General features: G+C 51.4%; 1 protein-coding gene across 2 annotated transcripts in view; it reads right to left on the reverse strand.

The window, feature by feature from the left end:
• Nucleotides 1-20,278, reverse strand: part of DYSF (dysferlin) — a 201,087-nt gene that overhangs the window by 8,897 nt on the left and 171,912 nt on the right. For both annotated transcript variants that reach the window (XM_063135826.1, XM_063135825.1), the window contains 4 exons: nt 15,019-15,118; nt 12,525-12,697; nt 9,630-9,739; nt 8,502-8,649 (listed from right to left, as the gene is read on the reverse strand). In XM_063135826.1, the coding sequence (XP_062991896.1) occupies nt 8,502-8,649; nt 9,630-9,739; nt 12,525-12,697; nt 15,019-15,118 (531 nt within the window). The remainder of the gene's footprint in view (nt 1-8,501; nt 8,650-9,629; nt 9,740-12,524; nt 12,698-15,018; nt 15,119-20,278) is intronic.

A 20,278-nucleotide genomic window follows, 5' to 3' on the forward strand; every position in this document is an offset into this window, starting at 1 on the left:
GCCCCGTGACGGAGAACTGGGCGGGGGCTTGGCTCGGTTTATGCCACAGCTGGGAGATGCTGGATTAACTGCATCTCTCATGTGCTGCTGAGGGCAATGTGCACGTTGGTGAGAGGCTGGCAAGTTGTCTGCCACCAGGCTGTTGACACGGGCATTGGTCATAGAATCATAGAATAGCAGAGTTGGAAGGGGCCTACAAGGCCATCGAGTCCAACCCCCTGCTCAATGCAGGAATCCACCCTAAAGCATCCCTGACAGAGGGTTGTCCAGCTGCCTCTTAAAGGCCTCGAGTGTGGGAGAGCCCACAACTTCCCTAGGTCACTGATTATCATATCTGCTCCCTCGCTGACCTCTATGGCCCAAAGCAATCAGGGCTAGCATCAGCTCAGAAGCAGGGGACTCTGTCTCATGCAGACGACTACATCCCATACGGTCTGCACAGATAAATGCCCCATGTGTCACTGCTTCAAACATGTGTCCCTGTTTGAAATCAAAGGCATTCTACGCGGTCAGAGGCACCAGCTATTTCTTTGAAGGGCTTGGCATCATGGGAAACGGGCTCCGGGACTTAAGCCCTGGCTTAGCGATGACACAGAGGTGAACATGAGCCAGAATCGGGTCCCAGGACGTACCTGCCCGCCCTGTTGAGCCCCTACACAAGGGAGATGCTCCACGCTCTTAGCTCCACTTTCCCACTTTGGGACTTCTTTCCACTCCGCTCCAGGTTCCGGCAGGCCCTTGTGACCCACAATGCCAGCATGGAGGGTGACCTGCCGGGTCCAGCAATCTCCCATTCAGGCATGCTGTAAGCTGCCTTTCACGGAGCCAGGCCATGGGTCCATCCTGTCCAGCAATGGCTACAGAGTATTGTCTACACTTTACTCAGCAGCTTCCCAGGTCCAACGCAAGATGCCACCACCACCACCACCACCACCACGTGACACCCTTTTCCTCTGGGACTTTTGTGCAGTTCCAAACGAGCAGCAAAACCGAAAGGAGGAATGTCAGAGCCCCCGGTGTGGGCCGGCATTTGGCTTGGAGGGTCCCACGTTGGGCAAGCCTGCCTTGTGGGGATGATGTGGCCAATGGAGGCATTTTAGCTCTCTTCCCCCCCCCCCACACACACACACTCCTCCTCCAAGACAACAAACCACTTGATTGAATAATGCTAAAGAAATCCAAACATGTTCTATAATTTTCCATCTGCCTTCGTTCCGAGATGAAACAACAAATCATTCCAGGGGCGGCTGCCAGAGATCTCTGTGTTTGGGGCAATCCCTGATGCTCCCAGCCCCACCAATTTCCCCCACCCCCACCCCCGCTTTTCCTCGCTCCCAACTAGCAGTATTGCCAAAGAGTAATATATAACAGAACAGCAAAAGGAACCCAATTCCAGGGTGAGACGTTCAAGTCAGCAACCTCAAACATTTGGGGGGGGGGGGAGAGGAGGATGGAGCGGTGGGGGGGGGGCAGCAGGAAGGTCTATTCCAAATAAATGAAAGCAGAGAAATTCCGTGACATGCCTCTGTTGCTTTTCAGAAATATGAGTCAGACTGCTCCAATTTTTCATAAATTGAGTTCGATTTCTGTTCCGCTTCAACCCGAAAGCTCAAGGCTGATTCCACCAACCCAGAATGCCACGAAAAGCAACCTCAGGCTGCGATCCTGTGCATGTTGTTTATACTGTTCTTTTATACTTTGAATGTTTTTAATTTTTGTGAACCGCCCAGAGAGCTCTGGCTATTGGGCAGTACAGAAATGTAATTAATAAAATAAATAAATAAATAAATAAATAAATAAATAAATAAATGTTTGCAAGGAAATCCTCTTGAAAGCAATGGGACATACGTCCAAGTAAACATGCTGGGGTTCAGGCTGCATATCCTTAAAAATTCAGGGGGGCAGGGGTGGGGGCAGAGATGAGTGGAAGCAGAGCCCTCCAGGAGTTTTCTGTTGCTTTTGCAAAGCATCACAGCATTGCGAAGGCAGAAAACAAGCCGAAGGAGACCTCGTCTCACCCACCACCTTTGGGGCCAGGCCCTCCACAAGCCAGGGGTCCCAAGACGTTCGTCTATATAACGAGGTAGAATGTTATAGGGAATTAGCGTTAGTTCCGACTCAAGCGTCCAGCTGCACTTCTCATTCTACCACTAGAACTGGGCCCGTGAATCCTCCTTGAGTGTTCCTCCTGAACCCTCATGGAACTGAGGTCTCCTTCTTTCATTGAGGTGGACAATCCATGCCTGAGCCGTACCACTTCACTGTAGGTCAGGAGTGCAGACCTGGGGGCCCGTATCCAGCCCCCCTGGTTTCTCTAGAAGGCCCCTCTCCCCTCTCCCCCACCCCATCACTGGTCATTTGGTGGTTCCCAGCTTTTGCTCAGTTTGCTCCTCGTTCTAAAAGGGTGCGATGCCTCTCCCGCGGCTTCGTGATTGGCACAGGAGCTTGAAGCTAAAATGAGCAGGCATTTGGGCGGGGGGGGGGGGTGTTGTTCCTGCCGCTCGCAACTGGAACGTGGTCACCAAACACTCCTCTGAAATTGAATTTGCCCCTCAGGGCTCTGAACGCTGGCTACAGTCCACGGTTGGGGCGTTGGGGCGGTGCTCATGCACCCAAATGCTCTCGCACATGAGAACCCGGGCTGGGCCGCATGTTCGGAGGTGGCAAAGGGCCGAGGGGGTAGAAACCCTTCCAATCACGCAGTGGATGTTCTGAAGGTGAGATGGTGGCTCAGGAGGGTGGCGGGAAGGTTTATCTTTTTATGGGGAGGGGGGATAGCTATTTTGAGGTAGTGAGGGTGGCTTCCCCCCTTTATTACGTCTTAAAAGATGAGATGCAGCTGAGCTGAGAGAATGGGAATGTCAGCGGCAGACACACTGAAAATGGAACGCCCAGAGAGCAAGTCAGAAGGAGTCTCCATGTAGGGCTGCTGGTGGAATCCAGTCTTTGTGAATTCTGATATTAATTGATCTGATCCCTGCCTCCCAGGCGAATGAGCAGAACTGAACTCCGGATTTTGCACTTCTCCGGATTTCGCAACGTTCGTTTTGGCTTTCAAATAAAGGTACCCTATTTCTTCGATTCTAAGACGCACTTTTTTCCCCATATAAACATCTCTAAAAATGGGGTGCGTCTTAGAATCGCGGGTGTGTCTTAGGTTTTTTTTTTCCTGTTGGTGGTACTGAAATTAGTGTGCGTCTTCCAATTGATGGCGTCTTACAATCAAAGAAATATGGTATCAAAACACATGCTAAAATGCGCATTTTGAGATACCGACACCATGCCAATAGTACAACGAATGTGTACAAAATTAAGAGGAAATGGGAGGTGTGTTGTGTACTGCAAACTAAGCTTTTGGCCCAAACCTCAGGGAAAGCAGCCACTACCGGATGCCACAGCCTCTTGCCTGGCCCAGTGTTACGTTGCAGTGGGAGACACTCTCAATGGCACCCCATGCCGAGAACACCCAAACTGGCCATAGGTCCTCAACATTAAGCTTTGGGATGCTCCAGACCAGGCACTCAAACCTGCAGGAGGGTGACCTGTACCAGACAGCGCCATATCTTGTTCAACCCAACTCTTTGTCTGGCTGCAGGCATGGAGTCCCAAGAGATAAGGACAAGGGTCGTGTACACCCCCAAATTAAGCTTAGGCGCACCATACACAGTCCCAAAGGGAGACGTTGTCACCCATTTCTATTCTCTTATGATCTGCTTTCCATTTTTCTAATGACATTTTGCCATATCCTTAGGGTGACCCTATGAAAAGGAGGACAGGGCTCCTGTATCTTTAACAGTTGTATTGAAAATGGAATTTCAGCAGGTGTCATTTGTATATTTGGGGAACCTGGTGAAATTCCCTCTTAATCACAGCAGTTAAAGCTGCAGGTGCCCTGCCCTCTTTTAAATCTGGTCCCTCTAGTAAAACTCCTGCAGCTTTAACTATGGTGATGAAGAGGGAATTTCACCAGATTCTCCATATATACAAATGACACCTGCTGAAATTCCATTTTCTATGCAACTGTTAAAGATACAGGAGCCCTGTCCTCCGTTTCATAGGGTCACCCTACATATCCTTGATTAGAATCGGACAGGGTGACTGAGGGCCAGACGAACTGGCTTTTGGGGGTCAGCCCTTGGCCATCTGCCGGATAAGGGGAAAACTGAACAGTGGCAGAGTTTGGGTAGCCGTCACTTGACTCCGAGTCTAACAATGAAATGCTCGCTTTCTGCCTTGCCAACCTACAGACAGCCATTCCAGGTCGACCCCCAGTGAGAGCTCCTGTGTTTATCCCCCACCCAGTCGTGGAAGTCCTTCTCACTCAAGGTGCTCAAGTGGGCCCTTTTTGCCTCTCCTGGCAGATACCTCTGCCAACCTCTTAGCTAACCCAGTTCATTCCAGCAACCAGCCAAGCCGTTTCGCAGTGGGGTGAGCTCAGGCAATGAGCCCACCGCCATTTTGAGGGGAAGCAGCTTGCTTTGCCTAGCTGGACTGGCCTGGGAAGCTCATCAGAGAAGCAAGGCTGGGCCATTTCCAGCTGCTAGTGCACCGGGCAAATTCCTAGCCAGTTAATGGGTTTAGGGTGACAGGGAGAGAAATGTATGGGCAGCTCACAGCGCCTCAACAGACGTCACAGTCGGCAAGAAACCTTTATCCCCAACGCCCCAAACAATTCTCACATCATTTGCTGCCCCTTCTTCTCGATTATCCAGGTATGTTTTCAATATCCCAGCCCCAGAATTTGTGACGTGTGGGACCAGCGGACGGGGCTTGTTATTCTTATCACTCCGGGATTTGCATGGGAGAACAACCCCACACACAGCATGAATCCTTTCAGCACTTTAAACTAGAGGGGAGCCGTAGAGCTGAATCCTGTACCGAGCTGGACCAATGGTAATTGGGGCTAGTAGGGACCTGATGTCTGCAAATGGAACTTCAGTGTGTGTGTGTGTGTGTGTGTGTGTGTGTGTGTGTGTGTGTGTGTCATTGGGGGGGGCGGGGTGGGGGGGCGGAGATGGAAACACTGCCGCCCGGATTAATGAGGCAACAGCTGCTTCCCCCCACCTTTGGGCATCAGAATGGAGGGGGGGGAGTGCTCCTTTCAAGGCACAGTAATAAGCCATTGCCCTGTGCAGATCCCTATAAACTCCCCCATTCCATCCTTAAGTGATCCAAGCTGAACAGTTTCCACCAGGGCACCTTCAGAACTGTGAAGGCACAAGTTTCCATCCAAGGGGGGAAATGGCCTTGATTTTCATTTCTCCTGTGGAGGAGACGAAAGGACTCAACTGAAAAATTTCGTCTTGGAGTGGGGGGTGGCAAAGGGGGAGCCCTCCCCGCGGTCGATTTCCCAGGTAGTGGGCAAAATTCACCGGCTCTCCGTGGCAGCCATTATTATTTCGTTTATCCAGACGTGCTCAGGAGTGATTCTATGTCGTGATGGAACATCACCTTTTTGAGGGCTTCTGGGTTGAGATAAGGAGGCTGCTGCTGCTGCTAGCGCCCTTAAATGGCTTTACCCAGAAGCCCCCACGAGAGAGATGCTAAATCAGAGCAATGATGCATTGTGTTGTTGTGACATTTAAGGCTGCTTGTGGGTAAAAAAAACATATTAAGACCATAGGAGGATCCATTTTGGATCAGACAATGGGACCGTCTCATCCAGCATTCTGTTCCCACAGCTAAAGGAACCTAGGAGGAGCACTGCACAGCCAATGAATTTTTTTTTGGGGGGGGCACCTCAAATTTCACCCCAATTAACCCCTAAATTCCTGAGATGACCTGTGAACGGCGCAGAAAAAACAGAGGGGAGGTATTTCAGGAAAGCCCAGGTTTCCCACCAATCTTCTACTTGAAGCACTAAGGCTGCCTTGCCCAACCTGGTGCTCTCCAGATTGGGCTGGACTACAACTCCCATCATCTCAGCCCACACTAAGGCCTCAATCTTAAGGACTGAAGGTGTTTCCAGGCCATGACAACAAATTCTTCTTTTTAAAATAAAAAATGAAAAAATGAAAACGGGCTGAAGTTACAGGAAGTCAGATTCCAGCTGGACATCAGGAAAAACTTCCTGATTGTTAGAGCAGTACGACAATGGAATCAGTTACCTAGGGAGGTTGTGGGCTCTCCCACACTAGAGGCCTTCAAGAGGCAGCTGGACAGGCATCTGTCAGGGCTGCTTTAGGGTGGATTCCTGCACTGAGCAGGGGGTTGGACTTGATGGCCTTGTAGGCTCCTTCCAACTCTGCTATTCTATGATTCTATGAAAACTATCCTAGCATGACCCCCGTTCAATGGTGATTGCAGATGGTCCAGTGCCAATGTCAGAGGGAGGGGAGAGTAGGGCACCCCCTCCCCAGCCTCAGCAGCACCTGCCTGCCCCAGACCGGCTTTTCGTGGCTTTTTGGCTAAGAGTAGCACAGAAACTCACATGGTTTCCCCACCACCACCACCACCAAAGCAACCATGAGTCACACATGATGTCGTTCAAATAAATAGAGACCGTGAATTAAGTCTGGGTTTTAGGGTGGAAAGTAAGTGCTGTGTCAGCTCTCAAGCCCCGTAAAGCAAGAGTAGCCACGTGTGCAGGATTATCCCAGGGCAAGGTCTGAAGGCCCAGGATGCAGCTCCCTCGCGGAAGCCACGTGGGGCTGGATAGGCAGACCCTGTTGGTAGTCCATGCCTGCCACCTTGAGTTCCGCCACGGAAAAACGTAACACATCAGAAAAAAAGAAAAAGAAAAACCAATGGAAATGCTTAATGTTGCCTGATGCGAGGATAGTCCAAGTGGATGCTCTAAAACAGATGTGTGGAACCTTTGGCCCGTGGGCTGGATACAGGCTGTGGGGCCTGCTCATCCACTCCGTGGTCCCTCCCTCCCACCGCCAAGCAATATGGGCTTTGTAAAAGCCACCCTTGGTGCCATTCGAGGGCCATGAGGGTTAGGGTTGTAGCTGCTGGAGAGGGAATGGCTGTGCCTCCCCTCCCCTTCCATAGAATCATAGAATCATAGAATAGAAGAGTTGGAAGGGGCCTACAAGGCCATCGAGTCCAACCCCCTGCTCAGTACAGGAATCCACCCTAAAGCATCCCTGACAGAGGGTTGTCCAGCTGCCTCTTGAAGGCCTCTAGTGTGGGAGAGCCCACAACCTCCCTAGGTAACCGATTCCATTGTCGTACTGCTCTAACAGTCAGGAAGTTTTTCCTGATGTCCAGCTGGAATCTGGCTTCCTGTCCCTTGAGCCCGTTATTCCGTGTCCTGCACTCTGGGAGGATCGAGAAGAGATCCTGGCCCTCCTCTGTGTGACAACCTTTCAAGTATTTGAAGAGTGCTATCATGTCTCCCCACAATCTTCTCTTCTCCAGGCTAAACCTGCCCAGTTCTTTCAGTCTCTCTTCATAGGGCTTTGTTTCCAGACCCCTGATCATCCTGGTTGCCCTCCTGTGAACACGCTCCAGCTTGTCTGCGTCCTTCTTGAGTTGTGGAGCCCAGAACTGGACGCAATACTATAGATGAGGCCTAACCAGGGCCGAATAGAGAGGAACCAATACCTCACATGATTTGGAAGCTATACTTCTATTAATGCAGCCCAAAATAGCATTGGCCTTTCTTCAGCTTGCGATCTACAACAATTCCTTCTCGTTTGTAGTATTGCTGAGCCAAGTATCCCCCATCTTGTAACTGTGCCTTTGGTTTCTATTTCCTAAATGTAGAACTTGGCATTAATCCCTATTAAATTTCATCCTGTTGTTTTCAGCCCAGCACTCCAGCCTATCAAGATCACTTTGAAGTTTGTTTCTGTCTTCCAGGGTATTAGCTATCCCCACCCAATTTTGTGTCATCTGCAAATTTGATCAGCGTTCCCTGCACCTCCTCGTCCAAATCATTAATCAAAATGTTGAAGAGCACTGGGCCCAGGACTGAGCCCTGCGGCACCCCACTCGTTGCCTCTCCCCAGTTTGAGAAGGTTCCATTGATAAGCACTCTTTGAGTCCGATTCTGTAGCCAACTGTGAATCCACCTAATAGTTGTTCCATCTAGTCCACTAGATGGAACCATGTGACCCCCCCTCTCCAAATCACCCCCCACGCAGCATTTGGGCTTTGAGCAAGCTTCCATTAAGGCCCTGGGGAGCTTTTCCTAAAGCATAAGTTTTGCCGGGGAGGTGGGGGGGAAGAGGAAAGAGAAGGGGCAGAAAGAGAGAGAGGGGGGCGGAGAGAGAATTGAGTGGATGGATGGGAAATTTAAGTGAGGGAAGGCGGGAGAGACTGGGGAGGCTCGGGACCCTCCCACTTTTGGCTCTGGCCCTACTCTGTACTGGTCCCCATAAGGGGACGCAGCTCCAGGCTGAAAAAGTCCCCCACAAACACACGCGGCTTCCGCCAAAGAGAGGCTGCTGAAGTGGGACACGGATCGTCTCTCCGTGGGAAGGCCGGGCTCTGTTCCTCGGGCCTGCGTACGTTCTCCACCATCTGCCGCAACAGTTACTCGTGGATCTTACCGGGAAGGCATAGATGAAGATCCCCAGGAAAAGCAACGCAATGAAGATGAGGAGGAAGATGAGGAAGACCCACTTGAACCTTCTCCACAGGATATACTTCAGGGTCTTGTACGGGGAAGTAAACCACAGGAAGGAGGTCTCTGGACGCCTGCAGTCAAAGAGAGTCAGGGTTAGGCTGGGAGCCGAGGCTGATGGGCATTAGGCCTGCAGCCCCATGATGGGGCAGATACCCCCAAAGGGGGGCAGTGCCTTTGGGTGGACCAGACAAGGCTGGTCTTGACAACAAGAAGGAGAGATGTTCCCACCACCACCACCACCACCACCACCAGGCCTTCTGATGGAAAGGAATTTGGGGCAAGCCGCCCCGCCCTCCGTCCCCCCAAGATGCTTCAACTGGGATTCGAGTAGAAATGGATGGAAAGGTTCCCTCCACCTTGTTAGAAAAAGGTCTTTTCTCCCAAAAAAAGACATCAGAAGAGCCCTGATGCTGGATCTGACTGATGGTCCATATAGTCCAGCACTCTGTTCACACAGTGGCCGACCAGCTGTTGACCGGGGACCAACAAAGCAGGACATGGTGCAACAGCCCCCTCCCACCCATGTTCCCCAGCAACTGGTGCACACAGGCTTACTGCCTTGGATACTGGAGGTAGCACATAGCCATCAGGGTGAGATAAGAACATAAGACGTCACAGAACCCCCCAAAGCCAGGCAGAGAAGGAAACACAACAGCGTCTCCCTCTGTCTTTACCTTGATGTTCTTCTGCACACAGGTCTTCTAGGGCCGCCTTCCCCACCCAGGGGCCCTCCTGGGGTGTTTGGCTGCAATTCCCAGCATGCCTCAGCCAGCCATGCAGCTGGAATTGCAGTCCAACCCATCTGAAGGGCCGTTGGTTGGGGAAGGCTGTTCGACGGCCTCAAGCGTTCGGCCTACAAGAGATCCTCGACCTCCCGGGACCTGTGGATCTACTCTGCCCCCAAAAGAGAGACATACTGGGGAGAGTGAGAGGTCCCCATCACATTGCACCCCATTCCCCAAGTAACTGTGTCCGTTAAGCACAGACTGAAAGATGCAGACAACCAAGTTGGACAATCTTAACTCCCAGGGGCTCTTTTCGCTCCTCTTACTTTGGGTCTTCCAGTTTGGGGTTCATGTTTGGTTCGTCCCGGCCCAACCCAGCTGGCCTTTCTTCACGCTCTTGTTCACTGATGATCTCCAGTGTCATCTCCAGCTTCCCCTGCGCAAGAGATGGGGGGGATGAGATTTTGCGTACTAAGTTGAAAAGACCAAAACACCGATTTCAGGAAATATGCGGAAGGCGCCGTAGCCTGATGGTAGAGGACCTGCTTTGCGTGCAGAAGGTCCCAGCTTCAGCCTTTGGCATCACCGGTTCCGGGACCAGAGAGCAGCTGGTGGGAACCACTGCTAGGCAAAATGGAGAACACTGGGGCGTCTAGGCAATTGGTTCCACCGGCTAGAAGGAAGATTCCTTTGGATAATTCGGGGCAAGTTCAGGAACAGGGATGTGAAGGCCTAGAACAGGGCTCCATGCCTTTTTTGGGTCAATGGGCACTCTCACAAAATGGGGGCACTCTCACAAAATGGCTGCCACGGGGGCCTTTCCCATTCATAAAATGGTGCAGGTGAGCAGTCACAAAACACTCAATTCCCAGAAGGCAAAGTGGTGAGACTAAAAGAAAATTGCCCAAGAACCAAAATACAAGGCGGAGGTAGGATCTGAGATTTTATTTATTTATTTATTTATTTACTGTATTTTATCATTGCATTTATATCCTGCCTTTTTTCCTCCAAGGAACCCAAGGCGGCATACATAATCCTCCTCCTCTCCATGTTATCCTCAGAACAACAACCCTGTGAGGTAGGCTGGGCTGAGAGTCTGCGACTGGCCCAAAGTCACCCAGTGGGCTTCCATGGCTGAGCGGGGACTAGAACCCGGACCTCCCGACTCCCAGGCCGACACTTCAGCCACTGAAGTGCCACACTGGCTCCCAAATAAAGGCGGCACTCGAGGGCAGCACTTCACTTGGCCGCATGCCAGCCGCCCATCCTGCCTTCTGGTGCTGTGAAGAAAATGGCTGTGATCATTGTGGCTCCAAACAGCCACAGAAGAGGCTACCCTGGACATAAAGTGGGAGGGGGGACTATTCAAATCCCCCCCCCACACACACACCCTCAATTTTGCCTTGGGTGCCTCCACTGGAGCTGAAGATGACATTGGGAAGGGACGGCTAAAACTCAAGGAACTGCATAACGTTCTATTCTAGCCTGCCAAGCAGGGGTCCCGTCCCCCACCCAGCTGGGCACAGGGCCAATGCCAGACTATTTTGTGCCCTAGGCAGTGAGCTGCTTTCACCCACCCACACCCACCCCAGCGTACCTGGGCGTGAGGCGCCATCTCGCCTGCCCAGCCAAAGCAAAGCCAGGACGCTGGGGTGGGGGTGGGCAGATTCGGAACGGCACACCCGGCCAGAAGCTGCTCTAGGAGAGCAACTTCCGGGCGCACCGTTCCGAAGCCGCCCGCCCGCCCCCTTACCCCGGCATTCTGGCTTTGCTTCGGCGCCCACCCATCCGAAGTAAAGCCAGGACGCTGGAGTGGGTGGGGGGCAGGCATGGCTTTGCTTCGGCTGGGTGGGCACCCAGCCAAAGTGAAGCCCGGATGCTGGGGCTGGCGGGCAGCTTTGGAACGGCGCGCCCGGAAGCCACCCTCTCAGAGCCACTGCGGGAGAGTGGCTTCCAGCTGTGGCGTTCGGCGCCCCCCTTACCTTGGCGCTCTAGGCAGCCGCCTGAGTGGCCTCTATGGTAGCACCGGCCCTGGCTGGGCAGGCTATAAGACAATAATCGACATCCCACAAAGTTCAGTCAGGACAGCCAACGTCTGTATTCTCCAAAGCCTCTCTCTTGTCCAGGCCCGGGGATTAGAGCAGGGATCGGTAAATTGTAGCCAGTTTGAATTACCGTATTTCTTCGATTCTAAGACGCACTTTTTCCCCATATAAACATCTCTAAAAACGGGGCGCGTCTTAGAATCGCGGGTGCGTTTATTATTTCTTAGAATCAAAGCTTTTTTTCTGTTGGCAGTACTGAAATTAGTGAGCGTCTTACTATCGATGGAGTCTTAGAATTGAAGAAATACGGGTAGCTCATTCAGACGCAGCCCCATTCTGCGCTGAGGAGCCACTGTGCGCCCCAGGGAAGCTGCTCTAGGAGATGCCATCGGGAGCATGAAAAGGGCTGGAGGCCTTCTCCTCTCGCCAGCCACCCTGCAAAAATCCCATCACCTTAAATGGGGAAGGAAGAAATAGCAACGCAGGGTTCAGGCATGACTCGTGAACAGGCTCGCTGAAGCACCTGTTGCTGCCAGAACACCTGAGAAACGAGGGCCCAAAGGCTTCCCAGCGCAATAGAAGGGGCTAGAAAACATCGGGAACTCCCAGGTCCGTTTACTATTCTGAGCCACAGAAGAACTTTGGGGAAAGGCAATTGGTGCCCACCTCGGGTATAAACCAGGCCTAATGAACCAATAAAATTCCTTCTAAAACCAGAGAATTATGAACTTTGGTGGCGCTGCAACTTTGACGTGTGACCTGACCCCCTCAAGGACCTCCCTGTTCTCCAGTGGAGTTGGTGCTACTTCATGGTGAAGACGTCCCACTTCATAGAATCATAGAATAGCCGAGTTGGAAGGGGCCTACAAGGCCATCGAGTCCAACCCCCTGCTCAGTGCAGGAATCCACCCTAAAGCATCCCTGACAGATGGTTTGGCCCGGCTGGGACCTTCCAAGTGGTGCCATCTGAAGATCTGGAACGGCTCTTATCTTTTGAAAGCTGTTTCCCTTGCCACTAAAAATTGCAGCCAACGTTTTTGCACTACGCTTTTATTAAACTCTGGTGAGGCTGCTGGGGGTGATGACATTGCACCCTGGGCCTCATCCGGCCATCCCTACCTACTCCACGTGGAGCAGGCTTCCATTGTGGCACAAGCAGAAAAGAGAGCGACCTACTGCGAGAATCCTTGTCCCCTCGTCCTTATCCGCCACACAAGGCCACCAGCCTTTCACGGTCTTCTGCTCGAAGAGTGAACCCATCCTCTCCGCGCCGTTGAGCAGGTCCAGAGTGCATTTCTCAGCTGTCTTGGCTGGCTTTGGCATGCAGTTGAGATCCAGCTGGATGGAGCCTGCGAGGCAGGTAAAAAAACAAAAAACAAGGAGCACAGAGCAGGGAACTAAGCAAGTTGAATAACTGCAGACCACCGAGGTTTGTAGGATGGACTCAAAGGGAGTTTCCACGAACAGCAGGGGTGTTTATATATTTGTGAATGGCTCCCTCGGTGCGGAAGACCACATGCACAGGTTTTGTTTTAAAATTTGGTTTGTTTCAGTATGGGAACACAGGTTGGTTTCACCACCACCTTCTTCAATATGATCATTTCAGATGTCCTTCAAAACTGGTCTATTAAAATTGCCAGCACACGTGGATTTTTAATAGCCTAGCCATCACACTTTATGTCATTAAAGACCTGAAAGAAAAGCAGGAGCAAGACTTTCCTGCCTTGTCCCCTGAAAGGAATTTGCACGCACCATCGGTAACCGGGGCTAGATCTGCACGACTGCTTTGAAGTGCACTGATCACGGTCGGGGCACATTCCGTATACCGCTTTTATAGTGTTATTGCCTGCATTTTATTCCACATTTATAATGATTTGACACAAGGTGTAGCTCTGGCCCAGGTGACTGGCTATTTACAAGGCTGATGTCTAATGGCCTTAGCTAGACCTAGCTGTTATCCTGCGACAGAGGAGGGAAGATCTCGCATTGTGTTTAACGCGAGATCCCTCCTCCGTTTACACGTGAGGCATGGCGACCTCAGGAGAACAGGCGTCACGCCCGCCATTTTTTTAATTTTTAAAGGGCCAGCAGCGCACGAACACTCGTGCGCAAAAGGTAAGTGTTTTTTTCAATTTAAATTACTTTCCCCGCTCCACCCCACCCCACCCCGATGGGCGCAGCACTCCTGAAGAGCACTGCGCCCCATGCGCAGCTTCCAGCTCCTCACAAGGAATCGCATGGAGCCGGGTCAACCCGCGGCATCCGGCCACATGTTCCGCAGAAAAACCGGGGCCAAAGGGGAGGGCTATATCCCGGGGCAAGGAAGGGATCATCCCTCCCTGATCCCGGGATCCCCTTTGCGTCATATGGACGCACAGGGACAATCCAGGGGTTCGCCCCAGGACAAAGCCTCGTCTAGCTGTGGCCAATGTCCCGGTAATGCTTCACTTGCTCACTTGCTCACAGAATGCAATCCTTACCTTTCAGAGAGGGAAGAGGCTTCTGTTTAGCCTTGCTGTGTATGTGCTAGTGTTTGGTAAAACAAAATCATAGAATAGTAGAGTTGGAAGAGGCCTCTAAGGCCATCGAGTCCTACCCCCTGCTCAATGCAAGAATCCGCTTTCAAGCATCCCTGACAGACGGCTGTCCAGCTGCCTCTTGAAGGCCTCCAGGGTGGGAGAGCCCACGGCCTCCCTAGGTAACTGGTTCCTTTGTCATACTGCTCTAACAGTCAGGAAGTTGAACCACCCGTCAAGAGGACATTATCTGAATCTGCTTTATCAGCTACTGTGCATATCACAACTGCCATTTGAAAACAGCTGCATATCTGGTTGAGCTTTTATATTTATATTGTATTTTATATTATGGTTTTATACTGTTGTTTTATACTTTGAATGGTTTTAATTTTTGTGAACCGCCCAGAGAGCTCCGGCTATTGGGCGGTATAGAAATGTAATAAATAAATAAATAAATAAATATTACAGCTGATGACGTGTGGCAAGTGATTTCTATGCAGTGGCTCGCCCTACGCTCCTGCATTTGATTTCTGGCCTGTGTTACAACTGCCTCTTCATTTTCTCACAGGCACCAACGTGCACATTGATTAATTCATGTATCAGAGGCCTCATCTACACCAAGCAGGATATTGCACTATGAAAGCAGTACATAAAAGGCAGGAGCCCCACTACTGCTTTATAGCGGTATTGAAGTGCACTGACAACTGTTGGGAGCCATTGACATGTACCATATGCTGCTTTCATACCGCTATATCCTGCTTGGTGTGGCTCCTGCCTTTTATATACTGCTTTCATAATGTTATATCCTGCTTGGCCTAGATGTGTCAATGGGCCCCAACAGTTGTCAGTCCACTTCGATACCACGATAAAGTAGTGGTGTAGATACCACCGGAAACTTATCCTGATGTGCCTGCGTGACCATACCAAGTGCCCTTTCTGAGCTGGGATTGAATCCATGCACCTATGTGCTGGTGAGCATTGGTAGCCTGTAAAAACTAAAGAGGCAAACTGAAAACTGCGGTAAATGCGCATGTGCCAAGTCCCAAAACTGATTGTAGGAAAGGCAAGCGCAGACTGGCATGAGGCAGAGAGAAGTCACAGGCCGGAGCCCGAGGGAGGCTGCTCCTTCTCCCCCAGACTTGCCGCTCACTCACCCAGGTAGTCATCGAAAGAGAACTTGTCGTTGTCCCAGATCTGAAGGACCAGTTGGGGTGGAACTTTGTTCTCCGTCTTGTCCAGGCTCCAGAAATGCTCCTTCATTTGCACATAGATGGGAACACAGCAAATGCTCAATTAGAAAAGAAAATATCCTGAGCTTCAGCATCCCATCTGCCCCTTCCCTTCTCTCAGCCAGGCTGAGAGCTGAATTCCCACAATCCGTTGCGTGCACGGAGATGTTTGGCACACAGGGCTGCGTGGGGATCCCAGGCCAAGGAGTTCAACAATGTACGGATGCCAGCATTTAATCCCAGCAACAACGTTCCAGCCCTTCCAGATAAAAAATGTGTGGGCAAAGTCTGCCCAGCTCCCAGGTGCTGACGGTAGGAGCTGAGCAGCAATTCCAGGGGACAAGGGATGGATGTCAGCCCCCAATGTAATTGCTGCCCATCCCCATGACTAGTAAAAGCACGGTTAAGTTGCATAATTTATTCAGAATTCATCTCTTGGCACAGGATCTAAATTTATTTATTTATTTCAAGGCAGAGGATACTTGCTGCACTGTCTTCTTGCAGCCTGTCCATGCATAGGGGGAGAGAGGCTCTCGGCATTTACTGACTCCACCTGCCCTGATCAGGATTGGCATGGGCCTAAGCAGCCTGGCTTCCAAGTATTGACATGGGAACCTCCCTGCGTGGGTGTGCGCAAAAGAGGCACTTCTCTTGGTTTTCCCAGGGACCCAGGTGGCTTTTCTAGTTGGGTTCTGCTGCCTCTGTGGGAGCAGCTGTTTCCACGGGGCTCTTAAATCAGCTGGTTTGCCACCAACAGCCTGCCCGAAGGGCTTCCAGTGCTAGGTAGCATGGGCACACGTACTATGGCCTAGAATCATAGATAGAATAGTAGAGTTGGAAGGGGCCTACAAGGCCATCGAGTCCAACGCCCTGCTCAATGCAGGAATCCACCCTAAAGCATCCCTGACAGAGGGTTGTCCAGCTGCCTCTTGAAGGCCTCTAGTGTGGGAGAGCCCACAACCTCCCTAGGTAACTGATTCCATCATCGTACTGCTCTAACAGTCAGGAAGTTTTTCCTGATGTCCAGCTGGAATCTGGCCGCCTGTCACTTGAGCCCGTTATTCCGTGTCCTGCACTCTGGGAGGAGCGAGAAGAGATCCTGGCCCTCCTCTGGGTGACAACCTTTCAAGTATTTGTAGAGTGCTATCAGGTCTCCCATCAGCCTTCTCTTCTCCAGGCTGAACATGCCCAGTTCTTTCAGTCTCTCCTCATAGGGCTTTGTTTCCAGACCCTTGATCATCCTGGTTGCCCTCCTCTGAACACGCTCCAGCTTGTCTGCGTCCTTCTTGAATTATGGAGCCCAGAACTGGACGCAATACTCTAGATGAGGCCTAACCAGGGCCGAATAGAGGGGAACGAGTACGAGGACAGTGTTTCTGTGGGAGCACGTGGCCATCCCACTGGTTGGGAGGACAGTGAATGTAGAAAAAAGCCAGCTCGAGTCCTACATCTGGGGAAAGATTCCAAGGAGGAGTGCAAAACATTCGTCTTCATAATGAGCTCCCCAGAGAAACAGGGGGAGCCCTACCATGGTCAGATGCTGAGACAATAGCGAGAGGAGGCCCCCGGAGAAACATCTGGGGGAAACAGCATTGCGAAAGATTAACCTAAAGGTGTGAGCTTCGGCAAACAATTACATACCTCTAAGTCAAGGTGTGCATGAAGCAAACCTCCTGACCCAGTTTTCAGGGAGGGGATTTACAAGCTCTGCTTTATGCTTCAGAACAAAATAATGAGGAACGGTTATCTGCAGACGGGGTGAGAGATCCAGCAGAGAGCCTGGCTTGCGACAGGCCTGGGAAATCGGGATCAGAAACCTGACTCGGCTGTGGGTTAAGCCCCAGTTCTTGCAGCCCCTGGGGGCAGCAGCACCTCACTCCTTGGGGGTCCATGCTCCTCCGCTCTCCCCACTCCCACCGAGGCAGGTGAGGCCACTCCACACAAACGCCCAGACCCAGAGATGGCTTGTGCTGTTCTTGCCTATGGTAGAAGGGGGACGAAATCACACGAAGCACCGTCTCCATGAGATGGTGCTTTTGTCACACAGTGACTTCTCGGTGCGATGGAAGGGAGGGAGCATGTTCGTTCTTCATTGAGGGGAGACATGAGAGGCACTCTTCAAATACTTGAAAGGTTGTCACACAGAGGAGGGCCAGGATCTCTTCTCGATCCTCCCAGAGTGCGGGACGCAGAATAACGGGCTCAAATTAAAGGAAGCCAGATTCCAGCTGGACATCAGGAAAAACTTCCTGACTGTTAGAGCAGTACGACAATGGAATCAGTTACCTAGGGAGGTGGTGGGCTCTCCCACCCTAGAGGCCTTCAAGAGGCCGCTGGACAACAACCTGTCAGGGATGCTTTAGTGTGGATTCCTGCATTGAGCAGGGGGTTGGACTCGATGGCCTTGTAGGCCCCTTCCAACTCTGCTATTCTTGATTCCATGAACTCCTGGGGGATCTTGTTAGTCAGCCCCTGCTGGGACGTGGACCCTCGGCGGGTGCCCAGCCACACCTACCCTTGACGCCATCCCTCATCTCCCCATGAGGCAGGGGAAACCCCTGCATGAAACCCTGGAATGCTGCTGCTTGTTGACAATACTGGGCCAGATGGACGAAGGGTCTGACAGGGCGTAAGGCAGCGTCCGATGTTCCCACGAGAGCATGACAGCCCTGCTAGGCGGTCTTTGGTGAGTCACTTCACTCTCCTCTTTCCCATCAGGAGCGTGCAAAGAACATAGTTGTGGGGTTGCAACCAAACCCCACTAAAAGCAGAATTGGACTCAAAGAAGCACCCTCATCGCGGCGCGTGCGTCGTGGGGGTGTGGTCCCACAAGGCAACCCTGATAAGGGACCACTCAAACCCGCCTTTGCTCACTGACCAGAGAGGGAGCCACACCCAGCACCTTCCAAGTTGCCTTTGAAGTTTGCTCAAAGAGAAGCATCCAGGGCATTTCAGGGGAAGCCAAATGCTGTGACCTGGTGAAATTCCTCAGCAAGCTTTTCTGTACATCCCCAGGAAAGGAAAGGAAAGGAAAGGAAAGGAAAGGAAAGGAAAGGAAAGGAAAGGAAAGGAAAGGAAAGGAACCTCTCGTGCAAGCACTGAGTCATTACTGACTCTTGGAGGGACGCCAGCTTTCGCTGACGTTTCCTTGGCAGGCCTTATAGCGGGATGGTTTGCCGTTGCCTTCCCCGGCCGTTATTACCTTTCCCCCAGCTAACTGGGTACTCATTTTACCAACCTCGGGAGGATGGAAGGCTGAGTCGACCCGAGCCGGCTGCCTGAAACCAGGAACCTTAGTTAAAAGGATATTTCATGTTCGCATCCTGCCTTTCCTCATTTACCCTCAGAACAACTCTAGAGGTTCGCTTAGGCTGAGGGACTGTGGTTTGCCTCAGTTGAACAGCTGATCCAGGATTTGAACCCAAGGATTACCTGGCACAAATCCACCACTTTGTCCACTCCCTCCAATTTGGGACTCTCCTGGCAGCAAAGGACAAAGAAGGCCCAATTCAGCCCAGAGGCACCATCCTTGCAGGAGCTTGGAACTGGCTGGGCCCCAGAGCTACCTGGCAGCCCACCTGGTGCAGCACAGTCTTCACCACTAGCTTTCCAGGGCCAAAGTGGGTCCAGGCGCCTTCCTGACTGGCGGTTGGTGCTTCTCCTCAATGGCTGTCCTGCCCCACATGCCTCAAGGCATTCCCTTATGCCCCCACCTGGTCCATGATGGCCCCATCCATGCAGGTGGCTTTGTGGCGGTCCTGAGTTTTCCATCTGAGCGTTTGGGTTTGAACTTCAAGGCTGCAATTTTCCTTTCTCTTTCTCACCCCACCCCCTCCTCCTTTTTTTACCGCAACAAGTAATGAACCTGGACTTCAAACAGCACATGGCGAGATCAAAAATTGCCAGAGAGGAATGTGTCTCCTGCCTCCAGAGCCTGGCTTTTCATTCATTCATTCTTTCTACTTTTACAAGCTGTTTATTTTTCAGATCCAGTGACGGCAAACACGTGGTGGTTGGGTGGTGCAGTGTGTGCGGAGGAATCAATCTCGGCACAGCGGGACGTGCCTTGCTCAGAGTCTTTTTAGAATCATAGAATAGTAGAGTTGGAAGGGGCCTATAAGGCCATCAAGTCCAACCCCCTGCTCAATGCAAGAATCCACAATAAATCATCCCTGACAGATGGTATGCTTTAGGGCAGCTTTCACTGGTTGGGAGGGGGTGGTTTGCAAACTCAGCGCTTGTCCAGCTGGGAGTGAAATGGCTTCAGATTCTCCTGGCCTCCACCGGCCAGCTGACCAATGAAATTCTGAGTTGCATACCGAATTCATTTATTACGGACAATAAATCATCGGAGTTCTAATTATGTATTATGCAAAGGTATGGTAATTGTCTACCTGTGTGTTTCTTGAACAATGTAAATCACAGGAAGGTGTGTATTAAAGTAAATTTGTGCCCGTATACTAACATGACGGGGACGCCAAGTGAACTCACAAAGAGCAGCTGAAAAAAATTCTAAGAAGAGGAGTGAAAGGGAAAGTACATATTCTCTCCTCCTCCTTGAAGGCTAGAAACCTTCGAATGCTTTCTCCTGCAAAGGAAATGGTGCTTGCAAAGGCTGCCCAGAACATGCAGGGAAAGAAATCAAACAGAATATTGTCCTAACTCTTTATCCCTGCTTATCTCCAACATCTCCCACACTAGAAGCCTTCAAGAGGCAGCTGGGCAGCTGTCGGTCAGGGATGCTTTAGGGTGGATTCCTGCATTGAGCAGGGGGTTGGACTCGATGGCCTTGTAGGCCCCTTCCAGCTCTGCTATTCTATGATTCTATGATTCTATGATCTAAACAACTGTTCATTCATTTGGGGGAGGGTGTGTGTTAACTCTGCTCCTGCTGAGAAGCATTAATCTCCAACTCCCTTAGATGCAGCGAACTAGCTGTGCAGCTCTATGGATGATGACCTCAATTTTAGGCTTTTTGAGTTAATAAAGATTATCAAAGACTAACTTGCCAAATTCAGAATTCATAGAATCATAAAATAGCAGAGTTGGAAGGGGCCTACAAGGCCATCCACCCCCCTGCTCAATGCAGGAATCCACCTCAAAGCACATCTGACAGATGGCTGTCCAGCTGCCTCTTGAAGGCCTCTAGTGTGGGAGAGCCCACAACCTCCCTAGGTAACTGATT

The sequence above is a fragment of the Elgaria multicarinata genome, chromosome 10 (assembly GCF_023053635.1).
Source record: "Elgaria multicarinata webbii isolate HBS135686 ecotype San Diego chromosome 10, rElgMul1.1.pri, whole genome shotgun sequence".
Lineage (NCBI taxonomy): Eukaryota > Metazoa > Chordata > Lepidosauria > Squamata > Anguidae > Elgaria > Elgaria multicarinata.